Genomic DNA, 18,836 nt, shown 5'->3' on the forward strand with positions numbered 1-18,836 from the left:
TCCCCAGCCTTGTTGCCCTTCTCTGGACACATTCAAGTGTCTCAATGTCCTTCCTAAACTGAGGGGCCCAGAACTGGACACAGGACTCAAGGTGTGGCCTAACCAATGCAGAGTACAGGGGCACAATGACCTCCCTGCTCCTGCTGGCCACACTGTTCCTAATGCAGGCCAGGATGCCCTTGGCCCTCTTGGCCACCTGGGCACACTGCTGGCTCATATTCAGGCAGCTGTCAATCAGTACCCCCAGGTCCCTCTCTGTTTGGCAGCTCTCAGCCACTCTGACCCCAGCCTGTAGCTCTGCATGGGATTGCCGTAGCCAAAGTGCAGCACTCAGCACTTGGACTTGTTGAATGCCATCCCATTGGACTCTGCCCATCTGTCCAGTCGGTCGAGGTCCCTCTGCAGAGCCTTTCCACCCTCTAACTGACCAACATCTGCTCCTAACTTGGTGTCATCTGCAAACTTGCTGCTGACTGACTCGACCCCCTCACCTAGATCACCAATGATCAATATGATACCTATGAAGCCGTTAAGAGGTTTCCAGAGGAGTGTGCAGAAGTTTGGGGTGGCAGCAATAAAGAACACTCATTTAGCAGGCACACTGGAGGGGAATGACACTTGTTTCAATTTGTAAACATTGGTTCTCATTTACAAACTGTTATTTCATCCTCAAGTGTGTGTCAGGGGTCAGTACCTGGTGAGCACTTAACCAGGAAGATTCACCATCCAAAGAGCTTTTGGGGCATTCCACACCATTACATAATGATCATTAGTGGATCCTGGTGCCATCCACTGCCTTTGAAAGTGCCTTTTTCGAGACCCTGGGGCTTGAACCTGGGCTTGCATGGCCTCTGGATGCTTGTGCACACCACTTCTCTGGTCTGGCTCTCCCAGAGGAGACAATGCCTTGCTAGTGACTTGGTCAGAGACATGAGTTACAGTAGAAGATATGGCACAAAACATCATTTGGGGTTGAGGTTAAGACAATTCTTCCTTCCCTGTCTCATTACTCATCACCTTGGGCTCCTTAAGCAGATCCAGCTTGCAGGCAGTGAGGAGCAGGGCTGAAAGACAGACTTCCTTTTAGGTGACCTCCTTAATACTGGATGAAAAATTTGAGCACATGTTTTTTTTCTGGCAGAGTGTCCTGTCCTGACCCAGGCCTAACTGTGGCTTGCTTGAAGGATCTTTGGGCCTGAAATTCAAAACATTTCCTGGCTGTACTCTCCTCTTCTCATTCCCCATGTGGTGTAATTCTGAACAGCTGTCCCCTGCCCAGTCACCCTGTGCATGACACCCTGCACTTAGTATCATAGTATCAGTCAGGGTTGGAAGGGACCACAAGGATCATCTAGTTCCAACCCCCCTGCCATGGGCAGGGACACCCCACATTAGATCAGGCTGGCCAGAGCCTCATCCAGCCACCATACTTGTCACCACCTCTCTGACCTTTGGCACAGGATCAGCTTTCTGATACTCAACATCATGAGGCAAATGCCTTCAGGGATCCTGAACAATGCCCATTGCCAGAGTGTGACTTTCTGGGCTCTGGCTGCTGCTCAGATCAGGACATTTGGACTCAAAACACACTCTGTGCTCTGGCTCAGTCCCTTGTGGGAGCACTGGGGGCACCAGCATGCAGCCACCCTACAGAGCAGACCTGCCACAGGGGACCAAGCCAACAGCAAATTTAAAACACTTAAGCCGTCCCTGGAGGTGTTCCAGAGGGGATTGGACGTGGCACTTGGTGCCATGGTCTAGTCATGAGGTCTGTGGTGACAGGTTGGACTTGATGATCCTCAAGGTCTCTTCCAACCTTAGTGATACTGTAACCCCAATTAACTGGTCATTTAGCAGTGTCCTCTGTTCCCTCTGGAGCTAAAATGACTTTTTGGACTTTAAACAGAACACAGAGTTAACTAGGTTCGAGATCATTGAGTCCAACCTATCACCCAGCACCATCTTATCAACTAAACCATGGCACCAAGTGCCTCATCCAGTCTCTTCCTAAACACCTCCAGTGAGGGTGACTCCACCACCTCCCTGGGCAGCACATTCCAATAGCCAATCTCTCTTTCTGTGAAGAACTTCTTCCTAACACCCAGCCTAAACCTCCCCTGGCACAGCTTGAGACTGTGTCCTCTTGTTCTGTCACATCTGACTATAGTTTGAAATCCTTGCAAGAAATGTTTTTTCCTCCTTTCCTCTGAGATGTCTGAATTGCTGTATGCAGAATGCATCTGGTATTTGAGTTGTACAGGGCAAACCTGGCAGGACAGGTTGTGGTAGAGGCAGAATTTAGCTCTATCCTGTAGGTGTGCATCCTTCTGTCCAACATGCTCTACCCATATGTGCCATACCCACTTGTCACTGTATCACAGATCATTGTTATTAACACCATTTCCCATAAGCTGTAGACTGGCACTGAGATGTATTCACAAGTCTTTTTCTCAGCCCTCCCATAAAGGTGTTTCTTGACAGCTTTTTAAGCCCAAAGAACATTTCTAAGCCACTGACAAGTGCAGGGAGTGCTTTTTATTTTTGCCTTAAGTGAAAGCCACCCAGATCTGTAAACAGCTGAGTGGGAAACAGTGCTCTACCTTCCAGCAGGCTGGTGATCATGGCTCAAAGGTCCCACACTTCACAATCCTGCAGGCTACTGTGGGCCTTTCATTACATGTAGGCACATCTTCCAGTCTCTGGAGCACCTCTGTGCCCTCGATCAGTTGCCTGTGGGAGGGAGAAAGTGCACATGTGATCAGAATCCACCTGGAGCCAGCTCTGCAGCCTCCAGCTTGTGCAGGGCAATAACAGATCCAGGCTCTGGTTTCCTACTGACAGGCTGCAGCCACTCTGCTCTTTAAAAAATGGCTCTTCACAGTGCCATCAGCTCTTGATGAAGTAGCCTGTAGCTGTCATTCTAGGAGAGGTGAAAATGCCCTGGCTTTGTGCAGCTACATCTGCTTAAAGGAATAAGCACTGTGCCACGTGCCCCAGCGACCAGGGGCTGTTACTTTTGAGGAGAAAGAAGCCAAGACCCATGCTGTCAGAAGTGACAGTATTAGGAGTGACTGCCTGAGACACATCTTTTGCTGCTTGCTTTCTTTCACAGTGCCAGGAAGAGCTCCCAGGCAGTGCAGTGGCAGCAAGCCTGGGTGTACCTACCCAAAGGCCACGTATCTTCTGTCCAGGTAGGGAGCTGGCTGGAAGGTGATGTAGAACTGGGAGCTGTTGCTGTGGCGGCCCTGGTTGGCCATCCCCAGGACACCTCTGCCCTTGTGACTGATGGCAAAGCTTTCATCTAGGGAAAGAGCCTGGGGGTGAAAGGCTGCAGTTGTGTTGTTCCCTTTGCTGCTCTTCACCAGGCAGCTCCCTTTTGCCAGCTCCCACAAGCTCCTTTCCTCCTTCCCCACTCTCCCTTCCCCTTCTCCCTTTCCCCTAAGGGTCTTTAGCCTCATATGAGCTCAATCCTGGTTTGAATCAATGTCACAGAATGGCTTAGATTGGAAGGGACCTCAGAGACCATCTACTGCAACCTCCCTGCCATGGGCAGGGACACCTCTCAGCTAGACTCAACTGCTCAAGTCCTTCCTTCCTATGAAGAGCTTCCTACGACTGCCTAGTGCTGAGGCCAGTAAAGAAGCTAATGGAAAACATCCTGCTGAAAAACTGCCTGAAAGGAGGTTGTGGTGAGGTGGCTGCTGGCCTCTTCTCCCAGGGAACTAGCAATAGGACAAGGGGAAATGGCATCAAGCTGTGCCAGGGGAGATTTAGGTTGGGTATTAGGAAAAATGTCTGTACTGGAAGAGTGGTCAAGGATTGGAACAGGCTGCCCAGGGAGGTGGTGGAGTCACCATCCCTGGAGATGCTCAAAAACCATGTGGACATGGCACCTGGGGACATGGTTTAGTGCCCAGGTAGGGTTGATGGATGGACAAGAGGATCTTAGAGGCCTTTTCCAGCTGAAGCAATTCTATGATTCTATCCTGGGAAAGAAGGTATTGAGCTGCACTTGCCAGTTCTGATCTCACTGCTGGCTGCTGCCCAGCCTGCTCAAATGTCACCTCCTTTCTGCCATTGGCAGGGGGGGAGCTTTTATATAAGGAAACATAAATCAGGTTCAAAAGTGCTTTAACTGTCACAAGCCCTCCTTATGGGTAGCATTGAACCTAAGCAGAAGATCCCAAGCATCTCCATCAATTCCTTGGGTTGGTGGTCTTAAATATTGCAAATGATAATGTTGCTTTTCCATTATCTTGTCTGACTTTATACCAGCATGAGGGAGCACTTTGTGTGTGTGTGGTGGTTGTTAAATTTAGCTCACATTTGTCATTCCTGGACTTTCACAGTGGTAGGTGAGATTCAGAAGCAGCTCCCCTCATGTCCACAGAGCCACACCTGCTGGCAGCAACACCTGCAGTGTCCCCAAGCCTGAAAAGCTGACTGAGGTTCAGGCAACTTTGTGTTAAAGCTGAGTTCCTTCCTGTGTTTTTAGAAGTGGTATGGGGTGCCTGGAGAGCTGCAGCTAAGCCACTTCTGCATTTCTAAGGGCCTGTCCACAAAGGTGGGTATTCCAAGTTTGAATTAGGCACCAGGTGACCATCAGCCCCTCATCTGGGCAGAGAGAAGGGGCTGGTGGAGCTGAGCCTCAGGCAGGGAGGGAGACAAGAAGTGTCCTCACTAAAGCATTCTGCTCCTGCTAATGCAAGCAGATAACTCTGGCTGAGCAGCAGACCCTTCTGCTTCAGGGAGATGCAAGGAAATTCCCAGGCCATTCTGTGAATAAGATCAGATCAACAACTTGATCTTGTGTGGAAGTTTGCCACTTGTGCAGTAAGATAGCTCAGGGGACATACCTTCAAAGGTGGGGCCATAAATTGACTCTCCTCCACCGCCCCTTCCAGTTACGATGTCTGCAGGGTAGATCAAAGCATCCATCAGAGACCAGGCTTATCACAGCTGTTATCAGTCAGCAGCTCAGCTGTGCTCAGAGGTGTAGGCTGGGGAAGAACTGCATCCCTCTCTCTGCTCTGTTACTGACATTTGAGCAGACCTTTGGGAAGAGCTCTGCTTCCATCCCAGGAGGATCCTTCTACTGAGAACTGCTTCACCTGGCGTGTTCAGTCACTGCCCCTCTGAAGCTAGCATCCTTCCTCCTGGGACAGCTCCTGGGGTGTGCCTTGGGGAAGGGAGTCTCTCAGAGGGGGCAGGGTTAGAAGCAGGAAGGGCAAAAGTGCAGCTGTGGTTTTATGGTGAGGTAAAACCACTGCCTTGGCTGAGAAGAGAGGTTTGGTAAGAGAGGAATTCCAGCTGAAGCAGATTTCTGCTGGGTGAGGTGCTACAGAAAACTATGGTTTTTAATACAGGTATAGACATAGAGGTATTAAAGGAAGGCTGCTTTAGTTACTTGTGCATAAACTTCTTTTAAGACTTCTGTTTAGTTGCTTTATAAAGATAGTCTCATGTTGGTTATGGTTAGTCCTCTACAGTGAAAGCCTGCAGTCTTAGGTTGCTTTTATGGACTACACAGATCCCTGCATGGTGATCCATGGCAAGGAGGAGCGGCATCTTTGAAGTACAAAGCTTTAAGTGGATGGAAGCACTCATATTTGGGGCAGGCAAGGTAAGGAACACAGGTAGGTAAGATGGATGAGAGATATAATGCAGATGGAGTAACAAAGGATTATTTCTGAGGCACCCAAGTGCTGCCCCTGGGGATGTTGGGCAAGCTGCAGGACCCCATCATTTGTGGGGCATTTCTTGTCAGTGCCAAACTCCAGGCATGGTGCTGGGACTCAAAGCAACTCACCAGCACCTTTGGGAGGGTTTTGACACTTGGCTCAATGCCTCTGTAAATGAACCTCTCCATAAACCCAGTGATGTGCTTTCCTGTGGCTGTTCTTAGTCTTTGCATGGTTCTCATTAGTTTCCTTACAGCTTAAGCAGAGAACCTCAGGGATAAGTGTGATGCTTTCCATTAGTTTCCTAAATTCTTTGGAAAAGGCCTTGGGTAAGGAAAAGAACAAATGACCCAAGCTTTTCCTCTGTTTGGAAGGCAGGATGGCTAAAAGAGAAACTGCTTTCTGCTTTGTAACTAACTAACTAAATACTGAGACCTTGTCCCGCAGAGGTTTGGCTGTGCCATGCAGTGCAGCTCCATCTCCATGGATGAAGACTGCTGTTCATGCACCCCCACACTTCTGCTGTGACTGGGGTTTACCCAGGACACCTGGATGGAGACACACCTCCTCCTTGGATCCACCAGCTCTTCAGCAGGCGATGGAAAACGGAGTCTTTGTAGGTGAGCTCCCGGCCGTCCCGCAGAGACTTCGCTCCTCCGGCGCACAGGGCGCGGAAATTCTCACAGGTCCTGGGACACACATCAGAAAAGAGCTGCAAAAGAGGGGAAGAGGGAAACACAGAGTGACATTCCTAGCTGAGGACGTGCAAAGGGAGCCTACAAGAGAAAGTGGGAATGGGTTTTACCAAGGGCTTGTTGGGATAGGTCAAGAGGGAATGGGTTGGAGCTTGAGGAGGGCAGATTTAGGCTGGAGATTAGGAGGGAGTTCTTTCCAGTGAGGGTGGTGAGACACTGAACAGGTTGCTCAGGGGAGTCATGGATGTCCTCTCCCTGGAGACGTTCAAGGCCAGGCTGGATGAGGCCTTGAGCACCCTGGGCTGGTAGGAGGTGCCCCTGCCCACGGCAGGGGGTTGGAACTGGATGATCTTTAAGGTCCCTTCCAATCCAAATCATTCTATGATGTCCCCTGGCCAGGTTTCCATCCTCCCTCCTTCAGCAGGTGGAAGCAGCATGCTGGGGATGCTTGTTCCTCACTTCTGCTTTTCTCCTCTGTAACATACCTCAAACAGCAACCTCCCAATGGGCTGTTCCTCGATGGCAATCTCCAGGTACACAAACACATGCTGTTCAAAGCAGAAAGACAAGGGCAGTGAGGGGAAGGCCACCTCTGTGCTCTGCTGCCTTCCTAACACAGGCCAGGGGCCAGCTGCTCAGTGCTGAGGATTCTCATTCATTTTCTGAGGTCTCAGGAAACATCCATGGGACTGTCACTGCACAACAGCATTTAAAAAGAGCAGAGGATGGTTCACTTCATTGTGGGCAGAAGTGTTCAAAGCAAACTCCCAGGCTCCTTCATCTTTTCTTCCTCTTCACTTCCATGCCCATTGCAGCCCATGCAGTGCAGGCAGGAATAAATGGATCCAGAGGAATAAGAAATGGATCCAGAGGGGAATGATAAATGGATCCAGAGGAATGATGTCCATCCCACCCAAAGGGACATCTCTCAGCCTCAGACATCCTTCCCAGCCAGCCTCAGATCTGTATGCCATCACTGCTGCATCTTCTGTGGTAATCATTTTGTTATGACATTTTATTTCTCTCTGCTCTCTGTAGCATTTCAGTGCCAGCAGCATCACATCAGCATGTTAGGAAGAAGCTCTTTACTGTGAGGGTGCTGGAGCACTGGAACAAGTGGCTGAGGCCCCATCCTTGGAGATATTCAAGGTCAGGCTCAACAGGGCTCTGGGCAACCTGATCTAATGGAGGATGTCCCTGCTCACTGCAGGGGGGATGGACTGGATGAGCTTTGGAGGCCCCTTCCAACCCAGACCATTGCATGATTCTATGTGACTGGAGTTTTAGGGGATCTTGGCTGGGAAAGGAGAGGTTTGGCAGCTGGGCTCTTGGTACCCAAGAGTTTCAATACCCAAGGGCTGGGCACGTTGGGGTTTTGGAGCAGCACAGCTGCAGCTCAGTCAGCAGTGTGCTTTGGTCAGAGTGTCAGCCCTGCAGCAGCTAATAGGTGTTGGGCACCCAGGCTGCTGTTTGTCCCTTCCTGGCTTTGAGAGGCACAGAGGCTCTGCTGTCCTGGTGATGCTCCCCATCAGCCTCTCCAGCCCCAGCTCTGGCCCCACCATCACAGGGCAGAAACCCCAAAACCCTGCCAGTGCTGTGCCTGCACTGCTTCCTCCTGCTGGAACCTGCCCTTTCATCAGGCCTTGTACTCCAGGATTACAACCATGCTACTTGCCTGGCTCTTTTTCAGGTAGTTGGTGTAGAATTCCTCAGCAGCTGCTTGGTGAAGTGTGCTGGGCTTGGTGTCCTGATAGTTCCACTCACGGGAGGACCACGAGAGCAGCTCCTTCTCATCCCCCAGCAGCTGGCCATCGATGAAGCACATCACTGAGGAGGTGTATGCCCACACCTCACCTCTCAGTTCCTGCATTTCAGAGGGACAACAAAGCCTCCAGGGATTAATCACACACTCTGTCAGTAACATCCACCACAGGTGAGGTGGCCTGTGGAGTTTTTATGCCTTTCCTACTTTTAAACCCACAAATCCTGTCACTGGCAGCAGCTTTCAGTGAGGGGTGTGTGCCTTCAGGGTCTGGGTTCTGCTGCTCTGGGACATCATTGTGATGAGAGTCATCTGGGTGTCACTATAGGGGCAGCTCAGAGTGAATAACTGGAAAAGCCCCTGGAGAGCCCCATCCTGTCTCAGGGGTTCCTGAGAACACTGCATAAACTGGGGTGGGAAAGCTGATTGCCAGAGTGTCTGGCACCAAGCTGGGAGCAGCTGCAGCCCTGGGAACAGGACTCCTGAGTTACCCTCTTCTTCTTCTGCAGGTATTCATGCCATGCAACTTCTACCAAAGGCTGGAGCACAGGGTCTGCAAACCTGCGTGGAAACTTCAGCTTCAGAGCCTGGGTTTGCAAGGCAAGGGAAGAAAAAATGGTTACAGGCAGCTGAAGAGCCTCCCAAACCCTATCCTACCCTATCCTATCCTGGTGGGGGTCTCTTCTCCCAGGCAAGCAGCACCAGAACAAGAGCACACAGTCTCAAGCTGCACCAGGGGAGGTTTAGGCTGGATGTTAGGAAGAAGTTCTTCACAGCAAGAGAGATTGGCCACTGGAATGTGCTGCCCAGGGAGGTGGTGGAGTCACCATCTCTGGAGGTGTTCAGGAAGAGACTGGATGAGGCCCTTGGTGCCATGGTTTAGCTGATTAGATGGTGCTGGGTGATAGGTTGGACTTGATGATCTCAAAGGTCTTTTCCTATCCTATCCTATCCTATCCCATCCCATCCCAGCTTCTGTTTCCCTTAGGAACTACAACCACAGCCATGTTCTCTCTCTTGCTCTGCACCCCTCATACACCTCTGGAGTACTTCCCAGCACTTGCAGAAGTACCTCCAGCTGCTCTAAATCCCTCTCTGTGCAAGTAGTTGGTGTCCTGGCTTTCCCCTGAAAGGCTGTTCACAAGTATTACTGAATTCTCCTGGTGCTCCCTGCCCCCCTCCCCTCTGTGTGAGAGGGATGTAAGTGGGGAGAGATTCAAAGAAACTGCTGAGCATCATCAGCTGCATTTTCTGCATCCCTTTTTTGCATGCTTGGGAAGCTGCAGCCCTCTGCTGACCCAGGGGATCTGGCCCAGGGCCCTGGGGCAAGCGAGTGGCTGGGTGGAGGCTGCTAGAGGAACACTTCCAGTCCCTGTTGCTTGTCCCATCAGCTCAGCACTATTTAGATATGGGATGTTCCTGGCCATGGACTTAGCCTCATCCCCTTGTGGGCTGGGGTACACAAGTGCCACAAGAGGTGACTCAAAGTGCCCCAAGCTGGCCTGAAAAAGAATAAAGCAAAGAACTGACTTTCTGTTCAGCTCATGGCCTCTGTTGCTGTCATTGGGATGGTGGCTGGGGGAAAAGGGAAAAAGCCAAGAGGCACAGCCCCAGCTCCTGGCTTGGTTTGTCCTTAGGGCTGCTGATAGATGGAAGAGCTTGGTGGGCTGGAAGTAATGCTGGGGAACAGGCCTGGCAGAGGGGGCTCAAAGATCACTGTGCCCCCCACGGTGTGCTGCACACTGTGCATCTGCTGCACAGCTGAGCTGCCAGGGAGAGGTCCCCCAACCTCCTGGGGGCTGCAGACTTGTGCTCCCTCATCTGTGCCAGCAGAGCTGGCTGAAGGGGCTTGTCACAAGGTGCTGAGCAAGTTGGACAGGAGCATGATGTGCACGACATCTCACCCAGCACTGCACAGCTGAGGGACAGCTTGGAGCTGTAGGAACAAGGAGATGAGGATGGAGGCTGCTGCCCCGAGCACCACTGAGCCTGCAGTCCAGAAGCCTTGGTGCCAGTGGCTCTGCTTGTGCCTGGCAGTGCCAGAGAAGAGCAGAAACCCCAAATCTGGAGTATTTTCTTAGGCTCATAGAATGGCAGGGGCTGGGAAGGACCTCTGGAGATCATCTAGTCCAACCCCTCTGCTAGCACAGGTGCATGGGAATGTGTCCAGGCAGGTTTTGAAAGCCTCCAGAGAGGAGACTCCACAACCTGCTCCAGTGCTCCAGCACCCTCAAAGGGAAGTTTCTCCTCAAGTTCAAGTGAAACCTGCTGTATTCTAGTTTGTACCCACTGCCCCTTGTCCTGTCACTGGCCACCACTGAGAGCCCAGCCCCACCCTCATGACCTCCACCCCTCAGCTATTCCTAGAAACAAGAATTCTTCCTGAGAGCCTTGCCCAGGTGCAGGCAGTGCTCTGCTTGTTCCCTTTCAGGCCATGCTGCTCCCCACTGCTCCCAACCCACCCTGGAGGCTGTAGCCCAGAGGTTACCTCTGCTGTGCACTTGGCTGCATGGAAAGCTGGATCCTGGAGAAGCCCCACCACGGTCACCACCACCATCACCTGCCCCAGCCCGTGGCACCCTGGCCACCAGCAGCCTGGGTCTGTCAACAGAGCTCAGCTCCATGGCAACAGCAGACACCAACACACACCCCTTGCATTTCTAAGCACTTCCCAAGCAGGTTTCAACCCTGTCAGAGAGTGGGAAATGCTCTCAGTCCTGTTCTCCCCTGAAGGAGGGAAGCAAAATGAGGTCTGGCAGAGCTGCATGGCAGAGCAGAGCTCTGAAGCTCTTTCCGGAGCTCCTGACAGAGGTTGTCAGCATAGGATTGTTTAAAAGAGAGGATGAAGGGTGGCTAATGGCAGACACCCAGCAAGAAGAGGTAGGGATAAAAATCAGGAGCAGCACTTCCCCACAACTCTGCTGAGCCTCTGCTCATGGTGATGCTGGGACAGCCCTGAGCAAGCTCCCTCCAGGGCAAGGGGAAAGCCATGAACACAGAGGAGTCAGTGCCCCCCAGGAAGGCCCAGGCAGTGGGGTACAGCTGCAGGCATTGAGGAACTTGTAGGACAGGGTAGGGAGCTGCTAACTAAAGCAGAGCTCTGCATCCCACCATTCCAAAGGGCCATTCAGGCAGGTGGCAGTGCAATGTCAGTCAGAAAGGAGCAGTAAGCTGGCTGCAGCAGGATGCTGGGTCACCCCAAGCATGCCTGCAGCTGGGTTTTTCCTTTCAGAATTGCTGGGGCCAGAGATGAACTGGGCCATCTGTTGTGGAAAACCATTCCTTGTTCACTGTGGTTTATGGGGGAGCTGGAAAGGGCTGGAGCACACAGGACTGCAGGTCTGCAAGCAGCAGACTCCTCTATGCCTCTGCTGAACAGGTAAGAGAAGTCCTGACACCACAGCTATGGCAAAGGCAGCCTTGCCAGCTCCTTCTCCACTCCCAAAGAGAACCTGCAGGAGGATTAGAAAAAAGCCTGCAGGGAGGACCTTCTGCCCATGGGAAGAGAAAGCTACCCAGGCAGCAGCCTCCACTGCTGCCCAGACTCTGGGGCACACCTGCTGTGCAAACATCTCCTCCCAGCCGCTCCCAAGTCAGGCACAACCGCTCCTGGCTGTGGAGACTTCCAGAGCCAGAGAGGCAGTCTGCTGCAGAGTGGAAGATGTGAGGAGACAGAAAGTGGGCTCTGGGTCAGTGATGAGGCATGGATCCCATCCTAGCTTTCAGCTGAGATGAAGTGGGAAAAGACTCAAGAATAAACTCACCTTCACTGTCACAGCTTTCATTTGTTCAGCCATGAAACATCCATGCAGATCACAAGGATGGTCTTTTAAAGCTGAAGTGGTGGTTGAGCACACTGCTTTAAGCACCAGGGGCATCTGAGCTGGATTTTAACACTGCCACACGATGTGAGATGTCAGCAGCAGCCCAAATTGGAACACAAACATGTTTGCTGGTATGGCTTTTTATTCAGGTGCTCACATCTTTCTTCTTCTGGTTAGCAGTCAGTCACTGAAACCAATCTGTACACACCTAATGTGGCCAATGAAAATAGCTGCACACCTTTAGCTTCATGTGCCCCATTTATATAGCTGATGATGCCCTGAATGCCTCCAGGCATTGTTTAAGTCCCTACAAGAACAATCACCAGCTTTTACATGTATGAACATTGCATCCTGCTCTCCAAAGCACAGAAAAATAATGCTGGCTCCTAAGCTTGCACTGGGTCCTGTCAGGAAGAGAATTCTGCACTTCAATAGACAGTGCCTTCAACATCATAGAATCACAGAATCAATAAGGCTGGAAAAGACCTCAGGGATCATCAAACCCAACCTATCACCCAACACCTCCTGACTAACCAAACCATGGCATCAAGTGCCACATCCAATCCCCTTTTGAACACCTCCAGGGATGGTGACTCCACCACCTCCCTGGGCTGCACATTCCAGTGGCAAATTACTCTTGCTGGGAAGAACTTTTTTCTCACCTCAAGCCTAAACTTCCCTTGGCACAGCTTGAGACTGTGTCCTCTTGTTCTGGTGCTGGGTGCCTGGGAGACCGACCCCCACCTGGCTACAACCTCCCTTCAGGTAGTTGTAGACAGCAATAAGGTCTGCCCTGAGCCTCCTCTTCTCCAGGCTAAGCAACCCCAGCTCCCTCAGCCTCTCCTCCCAGGGCTGTGCTCCAGACCTCTCCCCAGCCTCACTGCCCTTCTCTGGACACATTCAAGAGTCTCAATATCCTTCTTAAATTGAGGGACCCAGAATCAAGAGCTCTTCAAAGTGCTTGGCAGAGCATGTGAGCACTAACCCACATTACCAGATGACAAAATAAGGCACAGAGGTCAACTACCCTACCCATGGTCACACAGAGAGTGAGCAGCAGAACTAACAAAGAATTTAGGCTTTTCAGATGTCCAGTGTAACCACCACACCTCACTGCCATTATTGGAGGGCAGTGGCTTAAGCATTTCTGAGGAGCAAAACTCATACAGCAGGCAGGAAACAGAAGGGATGATCAGGGCCAGAGAGCAGCTGCAACAACTTCAACCCAACCCAACCCAAACCAATTTGGTAATCAACAAATCCAACTGCACTTCAGGGGCTGACCACATAGCAAATGGCACTCTACAGAGAGAGCAAGCTCACTGAACATAAGACACATGATAGCCTTGCAAGAAGTACTGGCTTGTCTCAAGCTTGGCAGCAGTTCAGGTAATGCAGCCTCACAGAAGTTGTACTTTGGGAGCAGCAGACACCTCAAACACTTCTCCCACCAGCAAGGTACACTTCTCTGGGGAGTCACTCAGAAATAGAGATACAGGGACAAACATCTTCTCAGTAGGTGTGGATGTGTACGAGGCACAAACCCCAAGGTGAATCACTTGTGAGGTATGGACCAAGTGGTCCAGAGAGACCTCTACCAAGTGGGTAGAGAAAGAGTCATCTGGAAAGCTAAAAAAGTCTAAAATAAATAAGGTTAGGAAACTGAAATTCACACATCAGAATCAGCCCAAGATGCATCTCCAGACAGACTCTGCTGCTCGGATGAGAAACGTGTGCTGGCCTAGCTCCCAGGTGACAAATACACACTTCAGAAAGCCTGGCCCTGAACAGGATGCTCCTGAGATGACTCATTTACTGACAGAGGCTGCTGGTGGGACTCAGACACATGCACACTTGGATTCTGTTCTTCACTGGCTTGCTGGGAAGGGAGTGTGTCTTGGCCTGAGTGAGACTGTTGTCTCTCCTCCTGAGTCAGCCGCACGTGCGGAGCCGGATGCGAAGGTTCTGCTAAGTGGATTGCTTCGCTTTGTCCCTGCTGAGTGTGGAGGTGTTCCAGTGCTTCCTTGGAGAGAGTGATGACATGCATCTCTTCAGGCTGGGCACTCTCTATTTGGTTGGGCATCATATTGATGCTTTGGATCTGCCCTGCCTGCTCCTGCTGAGCCGACAGCAAGAGGTTCTGCAGCTGCTGCGGCGGCTGAGCGAGCAGGGCCAGGTTTGCGGCCTGCTGGCTGCTCACGCCTGGGGCACCCTCTGCAGTCACAATGCTGATGCCTTGGTTGTGACCAGGCACGAAGTTGATATTGTGCACCGCATCTGTAACCAGCAGCTGGATTTCCTGCCCTCCGGAGGTGGCCAGCTGGTACTGCTGCAGCTGCAGGATGTTCCTCACCTCCTCTGAGTTGGTGCCGGGGGCGCTGCCGGCTTCCTGGAACTGCTTCTCCTTGCTGTGGATTTTCAGATGGGACTTCAGGTTGTCCAGGCGAGCGAACTGCAGGCTGCACTCGGGGCAGGAGAAAGGCTTCTTGCCCGTGTGCAGGATGCAGTGTCTCCTCTTGGCACTGGAATCAGAGAAGGACTTCCCACAGGTACCACAAGAGTAAGGCTTCTCTCCTCTGCAAAAGAATGTGACTTGCTCTCAGGAAAAGTCACTCGGCACTGCTGCGTTCTGCAGCTCATTGCAGACTACAACACTTCAGTTATTAGCTTCTTTTGCTAAATCACAAGCACTTCAGAACACTGACATTAAAAACCTTCCCTAATGGCTTCCTCATGACTTCCATTTGACTTCACAAACTGCACCACACTTCCCTGAGTATACACTCAAGAGTTACTCCTGCCATAAACCCAGAGAGACTAACTCTCTGCCTGCCAGACCGTGGCAAGAATGCAACAGCTTCCTCTGCACAGCTGTAAGCACTGACTGCTTTAAGAATGTTTATTGACAGGGTGGGCTTTAAATCAAGAAGTGTCCAAATCCTAACTTGCTGCCCAGCTCCAAGGGACAAGAAATGGTGCCGGAAACAAAAGGTCCACATCAGCCCTTCAATGATTTTGTAATACAGCACACTGCCACAGCTGGAAGGTAACTACTGCTAGCAAAGAGACATGAGAGACTGCAGGGGCAACAGGGCAGGGCTCCATTGCCACACCATGGCCACTCTTCTGCTGTCAAACACAACTCTGCAGTGAACTTTTCACATGAGCTGGAGGTGGGGAGGAGGTTCTTCCCCATGAGAGTGGTGAAGCCCTGGAATGGGTTGTCCAGGGAGGTGGTTGAGGCCCTGTCCCTGGAGGTGTTTAAGCCCAGGCTGGATGAGGCTGTGGCCAGGCTGATCTAGTGTGGGGTGTCCCTGCCCATGGCAGGGGGGTTGGAACTAGATGATCCTTGTGGTCCCTTCAAACCCTGACTGATACTATGATACTATGAAATGATATGGTGGTAAGCACAGTGTAGTCACACAGACACAGCACACCTGAGAGAATCTCACAGTGTCTTGGCACACTAGCATTTAAAACACAACATTCCTTAAGTAAATGAAGTGAAAAGGTTAATCTTTAACCACCCATCCAAACTCCAAACAAGCCCTGACCATTCTGTGTTTGCAACAAGCTCTGCCTACAGCTGTCAGAGAAGAAGCTGCACTTTGGAAAGCAGACATACTCTACCTGTGAATTCTGATGTGAGTCTGAAGAGAGCTTTTAGCTGTAAAGGATTTGCCACAAATTTCACAAGTGAAGGGCTTCTCACCTAGCAAAAAGAAATCTGCCATCACTTTTTATATAGCACTTCCCATCCAGGTATTGACAAGCATTTTGTATTTCACCATACACAGTATCAAATGTGTACTGGCAAATCCTCATGCTCCTGCTGTGGGTCAGGACAGAGACCTGCAACTGAATCAACTCTAGTAAAAGGAGAGTATTTTGAACATCCATCTTTGACAGTGAAGAATCAGGTGATCCAAACCCTCTCAGATCATACAAACCCATGACACAGATGCACCCAGATGGGTTTTGAAAGTCTCCAGAGAAGAAGACTCCACAACCTCTCTGGGCAGCCTGCTCCAGGGCTCTGTCACCCTCACCATAAAGAAGTGTCTCCTCGTGCTGAGGTAGAACACCCTGTGCTCTACCTTGTACCTGTTGTCCCCTGTCCCTGTGCACCACCAAAAAGAGGCTGGCACCTTCATCTGGACACCCCTCAGATATACACAGATGTTGGTAAGATACCCTCTCAGCCTTCTCTTCTCAAGACTTGGATTATATCCCAGCAGACTCCACTGTCATTTTCTGCAGCAGGCTTTATGAGAATGAGGAAAACCCAACCTCCTCCTCTAATATGCACTGGTTCTGTGCTGCTGCAGCTTGAGCCTTTTTGTGCTCCTGCATTCTTATGTCAGAAGGCTCCAGGGAGACCTAATACCTGAAGGGGACCTACACAAAGGATGGAGAGAGACTGTTTACAAAGGCCTGTAGTGATAGGACAAGGGGCAATGGCTTCAAACAAGAGAGGAGCAGATTTAGATTGGATGTTAGGAACAAGTTCTGCACCATGAGGGTAGTCAAACACTGCAATAGGCTGCCCAGGGAGGTCGTTGAGTCCCCATCCCTGGTGATATTCAAGGTGAGGCTCAGCCCGGCTCTGAACAACCTGATCTAGTGGAGGATGCACCTGCTGAGTACAAGGGGGGTTGGACTGGATGAGCTTTGGAGGTCCCTGCCAACCCAGACTGTTCTGTGATCAGCAGTACAGACATTCTGCTGTAGATGAGAGGTGTCCCTGCCCATGGCAAGGAGGTTGGGTTAGATGATCTCTAAGGTCTCGTCCAGCCAAGGCCGTTCTGTGACTCTATGAAGCAGAGCGCAAGTTCATCCCCCAGAGACAAATGTCAGGTGTCTAACACATTGTTTTGCCTGTGTTACTTCAAGAGGGAAAAAACCCAGCAGAACCCATGGCAGATGGCATTACCTGTGTGTGTCCTTAGGTGTTTCTTTAGCTGAGCTGCATCCATGAACCTGCGCCGACACTGGTTGCACTCTGGCAGCGAGCGGCCTTGTCGCAACAACAAAAAAAGGGTCAGTGCCTAAGTGATGCTCTCTAGCTCTTCAGTGACCTTTGTTAAAGCACTGTCCTGCAAAATAACCACTGGGATATAATAGAGAGAGAAAACAAAAGCAGCTGCACTGCCTCTCTCTTGTCTCACACTCCTATTTCTCTGTTTATCATGGGAAAAGAGGGGACTGACCCTGCTCCACCCCCACAAGTGCCTTTGCCTGAAGCTTTCTGAATTCTGGCTCTCTTCACCACTTTCTGCCTGTGGGGCTTAATCTCCATCCTGCTCCAGAAATGAGGAGGGCATTTCTTAAAGCTTGTCTGCCATCACTAGTCCAAAGTAGCAGGAAACCACAAGGCAACCTCCACGACAGGCACTGCTCACACAATTCCCAGCTTCTGTGCAACGCAGGCAGCAGGGCTGCAAGAGCTGGGCTGCCTGCCAAGCACAGTGTAAGCAATTTTTAATCATCCTAAGAGTCCTTCTCCATTAACTATTACTTTCTAACTATTGCATTTATCATTTGTCTCTCTTTCATCCTGTGCACTGTTCCGTCAACAACGCGTCAGAGGAGCAGAGACTAAACACAACACCCAAGAAGAAGTCTCAGCCTTAGTCAGTCTTCAGGAGGACAAATCAGCACTGGCTGTCAGCCAGCTCCTTACCCCAAACTTGTTATACCTGTGTGCACTCGGTAGTGGCTCTTGAGCTGTCTCTTTTGGCTGAAGTATTTCCCACACTGATCACAGGTAAAAGCCTTCTGCCCTGCAAAGCAAACCACTCGTTACCACGTCAGCTGCACCCCAAGCAAGCACCCTTCCATGAGTGAATAAACTGGCACACATGAGGGAGCAGGAATGCTTTACAGAAAGGCAAATTTTGTGGGGAGGAAAGAGGTGACATTTGCCTGGGAATATTCACCTGTGTGTAGGCTCATGTGCTCCAGGAGAGAGTGCTTGGTTGTCAGGGCCTTGCTGCAGACGGTGCAGGTGTAGGGCCGCTCCCCGGTGTGCATCCGCTCGTGCACCTGAAGGGAATGTTTCTGGGAAAAGCCTTTGCCACACTCACTGCACTTGAAAGGACGCTCCCCTGGAAGCAGAAGGTGGCCAACTGAGTACAGATGCACTGTTTGTCGCTAGGTGTTCTCACAGTGAATCACAGAATAGCCTAGGCTGGAAGGTACCTCAAGAGATCATCTACTCCAACTTCCCTGCCATGAGCAGGGACACCTCTTAGCTAGACTTGGCTCCAAGCTCAAGGCCTCATCCAACCCGGCCCTGAGCAGCCCCAAGGGAGGAGGCATCCACAGCCTCCCTGGGTAACCTATTCCAGAGTCTCACCACCCTCCTACTGAAGAAATTCTTCCTAAGATCCAGTCTAAACCTACTCTCCCTCAGCTTCAAACCATTCCCCCTTGTCCTACTTAGGAAAAGTCCCTCTACAGCCTTGCTGTAAGATCACTTCAGGTACTGGATGGCAGCTCTAATGTGCCCCCAGAATCTTCTCTTCTCTATGCTGAACAATCCCAGCTCTCTCAGCCTATCCTCATAGCAGAGGTGTCCCAGCCCTTGAGATGCATTGCAACACAGCAGCTACTAACTATTACTTCTAAATAGAGATAAAGAGAATTAAGAGTCAAGCTTCACATGGCAATAAAATAAATCCTTGAGCACTGCCACATAATTTAACATTGAAACTGACAAATTATTAACTGAACTGTAATCAAGGTAAGACATAAAAGCTAAGAGTCCTACTGACAAGAATAAAGCAGTGAACACAGCAGGGACCACAGTTTGGATCAGGATGCTGTTTGGGGCAGCTCGTGCTGTAGATGACAACACACATTTCATAGACTC

At 50.9% G+C, this 18,836-nt stretch overlaps 2 protein-coding genes across 6 annotated transcripts in view; both read right to left on the reverse strand.

Annotated features, from left to right (window-relative positions):
* Positions 1-2,527: 2,527 nt before the first annotated feature.
* On the reverse strand, positions 2,528-10,782 carry PPIL6 (peptidylprolyl isomerase like 6). Of its 3 annotated transcripts, XM_068160515.1 has the most exons (8): positions 10,627-10,782; positions 8,630-8,725; positions 8,052-8,240; positions 6,862-6,924; positions 6,246-6,393; positions 4,857-4,913; positions 3,166-3,301; positions 2,528-2,730 (listed from the first exon to the last, which is right to left on the reverse strand). In XM_068160515.1, exons 1-8 carry the CDS (start codon positions 10,693-10,695, stop codon positions 2,619-2,621), a joined length of 870 nt encoding a protein of 289 aa, XP_068016616.1. In that variant the 5' UTR covers positions 10,696-10,782; the 3' UTR covers positions 2,528-2,618. The 3 variants fall into 3 exon arrangements, with proteins under 3 accessions (XP_068016616.1, XP_068016618.1, XP_068016619.1); XM_068160517.1 differs by lacking the exon at positions 8,630-8,725; XM_068160518.1 differs by lacking the exon at positions 3,166-3,301 and having other exon boundaries at positions 2,638-2,730.
* Positions 10,783-11,942: 1,160 nt separating this feature from the next.
* LOC137452253 (zinc finger and BTB domain-containing protein 24-like) overlaps positions 11,943-18,836 on the reverse strand; it is a 59,122-nt gene continuing 52,228 nt past the window's right edge. For all 3 annotated transcript variants that reach the window (XM_068160514.1, XM_068160513.1, XM_068160512.1), the window contains exons 3-7: positions 17,902-18,069; positions 17,662-17,745; positions 16,896-16,979; positions 15,593-15,674; positions 11,943-14,538 (exon numbers count right to left, since the gene is read on the reverse strand). In XM_068160514.1, the coding sequence (XP_068016615.1) occupies positions 13,731-14,538; positions 15,593-15,674; positions 16,896-16,979; positions 17,662-17,745; positions 17,902-18,069 (1,226 nt within the window). In that variant the 3' untranslated portion in view covers positions 11,943-13,730. The remainder of the gene's footprint in view (positions 14,539-15,592; positions 15,675-16,895; positions 16,980-17,661; positions 17,746-17,901; positions 18,070-18,836) is intronic.

The sequence above is a fragment of the Melanerpes formicivorus genome, unplaced genomic scaffold, assembly GCF_026170545.1.
Source record: "Melanerpes formicivorus ecotype bairdi unplaced genomic scaffold, bMelFor1.0.p_v2 SCAF_50, whole genome shotgun sequence".
Taxonomy (NCBI): Eukaryota; Metazoa; Chordata; class Aves; order Piciformes; family Picidae; genus Melanerpes; species Melanerpes formicivorus.

Coding starts and splice junctions, on each gene's coding strand:
- PPIL6 (XM_068160515.1), bottom strand. CDS start 10,695: ATGGTGGTGGTGACCGTGGTGGGGCTTCTCCAGGATCCAGCTTTCCAT. Junction 4,914..6,245: donor CTGGTGGATCCAAGGAGGAG/GTGTGTCTCCAT, acceptor TCTACCCTGCAG/ACATCGTAACTGGAAGGGGC. Junction 3,302..4,856: donor TTATGGCCCCACCTTTGAAG/GTATGTCCCCTG, acceptor CTCTTTCCCTAG/ATGAAAGCTTTGCCATCAGT.